The sequence below is a fragment of the Perca flavescens genome, chromosome 1 (assembly GCF_004354835.1).
Source record: "Perca flavescens isolate YP-PL-M2 chromosome 1, PFLA_1.0, whole genome shotgun sequence".
Lineage (NCBI taxonomy): Eukaryota > Metazoa > Chordata > Actinopteri > Perciformes > Percidae > Perca > Perca flavescens.
Window position 1 is genome coordinate 32,746,333 of NC_041331.1, and position 6,000 is coordinate 32,752,332.

A 6,000-nucleotide genomic window follows, 5' to 3' on the forward strand; every position below is an offset into this window, starting at 1 on the left:
GCTACAACTGTACTCATGTGTAGTCATAAGAGCCAGAAAAGAGCAAACAATGCAATTCAGCTGCAATTATGTTGCAAACTCATATGTGCACTAGGGCTGTAACGATATGTGATATGAAACCGAAAGCGCAACACTCAGATCCACGAACCTGTGTCGCGCTGTGAGAAGGCAGAATGGCGACACACCCATTTCCCGCCCGGATCACAAGATCACATCGCAAGTTGCGTTTTAAGCTCCTCTTTTTTTCTGCTTGTGGAGAGCTACGTGACACATGAAACTATATTGATGACGACCAGCGAGTTAAATCGGTCGTCCGAGAGGAGAGTACACCAGGCAGACACACAGCTGACCACCTGCAGGTGGGCCGCTGTGGACTTGTGTCGGTCCCGCAAGCGGTTTCAGGAAAGTGTCTGCATGTGTCTGACAACGCACAGAACATCAACACCGGTACAAGCCTACAGCCGTTCGCGGACACGGAGTGCGGAAAGTGTGTCAGAGCCTTCCGGACAAGTGAAATGAGACTCCGTTTCCTGTGCTTTCTTTTGGAAGGCTGGCTGCCAAAAACCGCACCTAGCTAATTCATTAGCCTGAGTTAACTAGCTACCAGTAAACAGAAGGTAGTGGCTGGTGGATGGCGTGTGCGCCAGTGTTTATGCGTTTGCGTGTCGGCCCGCCCCCACATTTGGTGACTGACTGTGATTGCACAGTACTGTCAAACAGTAGCCATTTAATTTACTTTGTAAATGTAAGAGAACTTGACTGAAGAAGAATTTTCAACATGCTCGAATCATCTCAATCATCTCACAATGGAGTTTAGTTCGGTTTGTTTTTCCAACAGTATTTTGTTACAAAGAAAATTATAGCTTTGGCTATTTATTGATGTTACTTGGGTATATTGTTAACAATTTGCATAGTTAATATTGTTCTTTGGTGTTCAGTTTAAACAGATTTTTCAAACATTTTGTTTTTTTTCCCTCAAAATCACTCTTTTTTCTCTCCTAAACCACTGGGATAAATTGCTTAATGGTTTGAGGAAATGTATCATTTACAAGCTGCATGAACACGGAGTGTTTTCATTTCACAATAGATCGTTGTGGAGAGCAGAACATGCTGATTGAAGGTGCTAAAATGTCAAGTATACAAGGGCTTGGATTTTAGGTGTTGTCAGCAAACCAGTGTGATTTCAGCTGAAGTGCTTTCTATTCATCCAACACTCACCGCTGTTGCTGCTGATGACAGAAGCAGTGAGGTTCACTTTGAGTCAACACTGAATTAAATGCTTTAACAAGATACATGTCCATGCAGGTGAAAATGTGAGTATTTTATATTGTTTGACATAGACATTACAATAGCACTGGAATAAAAATATGCCTAAATGTATAAGCATCAACAGCACTGGGTTAAGTGCTTGTGCCATAAAGCTATAGCTGTGTAGGTCCATCTCATTCATCCTGGTAGCTGTAGTGCATCATCAAGGCAAAAAAAATATATATATAAAATGTCAGCCACTGGACTGAGCTTTCACCACTCACCTAGGAAGGCTCCTTTAGCTCTTCTCTCTCTCGCTCAGGGCTGAAGAAGCCTCTCTGAGTCGTGACACGCCTTCAGTGCTACAACCCTATTCCAGAGGATATTTAATTCTGTCTTGATGTAGCATACAGCTAATTTACAACACCTGTCTACAGGAGGCCTCGGCGGAAATAAAAGCTATTTTAAAACCATGAACAAATAATTAAGGATTTATGGATGAAAGGCAATGTAATAGCAAGCTGTAAAAGGTAAACACAGATCTATTAGCAGCTGTGAATAAATCTTAGCTTTTGTTAAACCTGCCTGTGGGGGGTAAGTCATTGGGATGTAAATCATCTGGGCATTTCCTGTAATGCAGTCTTTGGTACGCTGTCACAGAGATTTATATTAAAGTGAGATTCACAGTGAGCACTTTTAGTTCAGTTTCTTGCATTTTGCATTTGTAATGCTTCTGAAAATACCAAAATATGAGTAATAATGAAGCCCGGTGAACATTAAAAGGGCCCTGTGGAGTTTTCTTGTAAACAAACAAAAGTTATGCTTACATTTAGTGTTACTCACCAAAACACATTGTCTATATCCTTGAGGTCTAACAAACTTGTCGAGTGCATTTCCTTCCTCATAAAACATCTGCAAAGCCATTTTGTAGGTATCTTAAATCCTACTTCTTTCCTGCGTTTGCAGGAGCACTGCTGCATATCTTGCGGTGTAAGCGCCACCTGTTGATCAGTGGAATAGTGTGACACTACTTTTAGGACTGTGTATCGCGTCCCGAAACGGGCAGCCACTATTTGACAAAAGGGCTCCATCACACTACTAGAGGTCTTAAACTTCACAGGGAGCATTTAAGTAATGCAGTGGCGGTACAAAGAGCCCTTTATTATGCTGTGCTGCTAATGGTGCTGTCATGTAAAAATCATTCCAAGTGCATGTGCTATGTTCTGTGTTCTAATGATGCTAGCCTAACCACTACAGATGCTCTCAGATACAGATGCTTAGTCTTTACCCATTTCAAAATATTTTCGCATTGTCAAATGTTGATGTGAATTTGACCTGGATAATAATACATGTCTGTACAAAAGGTCACGGCAATCCATCCAGTACTTGCTCAGATATTTCAGCGTGGACCAAAGTGGTGGACTGCCGCACCAACAGACTGACATTGCCAACTATAGAGCCGTGGAACTAAAAAAATAAATATATAGATGAATATCTCGATCTAAATGAAACATCTTTCTGGCCTAAAAATGTGTTTCTCTACAATATCTCATCACTTCTCTCTCGTGCTCTCCCTTTTCTGTTGCAGGTGGTGGGTCAGATCGATAAACTAACGTCCGACTTTGACTTTGACCTGGAGCTAGATGACTGGACGGTGGCCACAGCCAGCAGCACGTCCAGCAGCGAGCGAGGTTTGGGAGAGGCCTTCAGGCTAGACTTCCTCAATGCAGATGTGCTTTCTGATAGCTGGGAGTTCTGCAGCTACCTGGAGGCTGCTGGCGCCGCCGCCCGAATACCTGGGGAGCAACCAGGAGATCTGCGACCGGAGCTGGGCTGCGGGACCATCCCCACCCAGACGCAGACCCCCACCCCGCCCCCATCCACTGCCTCCGTATACTCACAGATGAACGGCGGGCTGCCCATCCCCAACGGGCCTCGCATTATTACTCCCGATTCATCCAGCGAGGAGGCCAGCAGCTCCACGCACAGCCACAAGACTTCTCGTACCTCCGGCACAAGAGAAAGAGTCCGCTTCAGTGACAAAATTCTGTACCACGCGCTGTGCTGTGATGACGAGGAGGAGGATGAAGAGCAAGAGGAATTACAGGCGGACAAGAGTGGCTGTGCTACACCAGATGGCGATAGTGAACCCGGTCTCCTGTCAAGCTCAGTCACCCCCAAACGTTCTTCCTCTGAGCACTCACTCCTCCATAACTGTCTGGACCCTTCTTATGTCTCCTCGCCAATGAAGGGGACGACGGGAGCTCACACACTACCCAGGAAAGGTCTCTTGAACCCCGGCTGCCGCAAAAAACTGTTACGAAATAGCAGCACACAAACTGTCTCTGACAAGAGCACCCAAACTGTACTGCCCTATATTCCAACCAAACAGAAAACAAAGGACCACTGAGAAAGTTTATCATAAATCTCATGAAGAGGACTGTGCATTATTTAATATTAAATACATAGCTAATAGATTAATACACAAATTAATTAATTACTAAATAAATAAATGATATATGGGAAATCACTCGACTACCTAAAGTTATTCTGAGGCTCAGGGAAAACACGATGAAATGAAGCAAAGCAGATCATTAAGATGAGAGTTACTGGTGGACCAAAAGGTTAGTGCCTGTTCTGATGTTGAAAGATACACTGAACGGATCCCCTATGTGTAATAATTTGAAACTATGACAGAGGTTATAAAAGCAATCATTTTTACTAGAAAATGTTAAGTGTTCAAAATTTGGAAGGGAAGTATGAAGAGGTCCTTTCCCCTCCTCATACTATAGTTGAAGTCACAAAAAAAGAAAATGCCTGTTCCTATAATGTGGATACAAAACACTGCACATTCTGTACTCTGAATCTGTATAAACATTGTCTTTTTTCATGTTCCAGTTATTTCAAATGTCAAAGGGATTGTTGCTTTCAGCGGGATAATGTATCTAGATGCACATGTCAAGCCTCTTCCTCTCTTTGATGTCAACAAACAAGTTTAAGCGAAGAGCCAGAAAACACCATTTACCTGCCCTTGATTTTATAAATCATTTCAATGTGATCTCTTCTTGGTCTGCTGCAGAAAATAAGAGTGGCAGTCAGAAAAACAGATATATAAAGTAATTTGAGAATGTGCGGCCCACAAAAATGACATTTCCAATTGTTTAGCTTTGTCCGTGCCCGACGGTAATGCCATTAGACCTTGGATCCGAGTGAAATAGAAGTCCACAAAAAAGTGCTTAAGGTTTTGTCTCTCCATTCAGTTGCCCAATGGGGAATTGAGCAGCATTTTATTCACAGGGCTAACGCCAATAGCCATTCCTGATCAATATGTTAGAGGGAGGTTGCAGTGAGCGGTCTCTCTGCTGAGCATGCATGCCACTCTCCTGGGATCTGTGAACAAAAACTCACAGTCAGATCTATTTACTCACACTGAGTGGAACAAAAATTAGAACCGTGGCCCTAAAGAACTGACATTTCAAAAACTGTGTGTCCAGGAATGAGAGCTCGATGGTGGAAAGAGCGAGTGTTCCTGTTCAAAGATTTTTTTTTTACCTTGCAATAATAAGTATTAGTATTAGTAATATTGTTAGCAATAATCTACCCTGGGGAACGGCTTTGTGAAACTACTCCCCGGGTCCCCTCATTCTTACTTTCCTAATGTGTTTTTCGAGTTTGAAAAGAAAAAGTAAAATGTCCTAGTCTTAAAGAGGTACTTGCTGACTCCTATGAAGCTGACCTTTGTGCCTCTGATCACCTAATGTGGACGTAACCTTGCGCAGTAGGTAGAGATGCTTATATTTTCTTTCACATATTCAACCATTATATTTAAAGCTTCCATGTATTGTAAGGGAGTTTTGCGAATCATTTTTCACAGTGATGTTGGTAGTTGGAACACGCTGCGAAATTTACTTTTTGACCTCAGAATTACAGGCGTTTTGTTGTTTAGACTACTTCTTAGGTGATCGTTAAGTGGAACCAACAAGTTCACGGAAAAGCTTGTATCACGTGGGCGCGCCGACAATTTTGTTGTCATTACTTCCTCATGGGGGCGGCAGAAACTACGCACTACAGCTTTAAAATAAGTCTAGTTACAATTTAACAAATTACAACAAAGCGATATTTGGATGCCACTCTGGATACCAGTGCTGGTATTTCAGCGATTGTCCTCGACAACTGGCCACTGCAACACTGTAGATTATTAGGTATCCATCCATAACAGCCCACCTGTTTGTTTTTGTTTGTGTGTTCATGTATTAAGTTATTGTATAGTGCACTGCTTAATGGAATTACAGCTGTGCTGTTTAGGCAGCATCAAGCCTCAAGAGCCCGATATAAGGGAAGCAGAGTGAGCACTTTTACACCAGGCAGCTTGGTAGAAGCCATACAAGCATCAATTGGCCTGAAGCTGATGTGCTATACATGCATATACCAGAAGTAATTTGGTGATTTTTTTTCCCCCTGCTTTTGTAATGCTTTCCTTTTGTCGTGCTCTGGCTCAGTTAATCCCAGGTACCTGTGAAGAAAGAGGCACTGAAGAGAGATCAATGGCTCACTCCCCAAAGCATTGGCTGCCATTTCCCTGCTAGATTGGGGACCAACAGGTCATCACAGCCATTAGCATAAACAAACAAAGCTATGCCGCCACACAGGCAAAGCATCAATTACAGGAAAACAAACTAAGCCCTTATTATGATGCCTATACACCCGCCAGACATTACAAAGTGAGAGGGAGTTTCCTTTTCCAATCTAAAG

The 6,000-nt window shown here is 42.8% G+C and overlaps 1 protein-coding gene across 1 annotated transcript in view; it reads left to right on the top strand.

Annotated features, from left to right (window-relative positions):
* insyn1 (inhibitory synaptic factor 1) overlaps positions 1-3,705 on the top strand; it is a 46,244-nt gene extending 42,539 nt beyond the window's left edge. Inside the window, exon 3 of the mRNA XM_028586253.1 lies at positions 2,837-3,705. Within this exon, the coding sequence (XP_028442054.1) occupies positions 2,837-3,658 (822 nt within the window). The 3' untranslated portion in view covers positions 3,659-3,705. The remainder of the gene's footprint in view (positions 1-2,836) is intronic.
* The last annotated feature ends 2,295 nt before the right edge of the window (positions 3,706-6,000 follow it).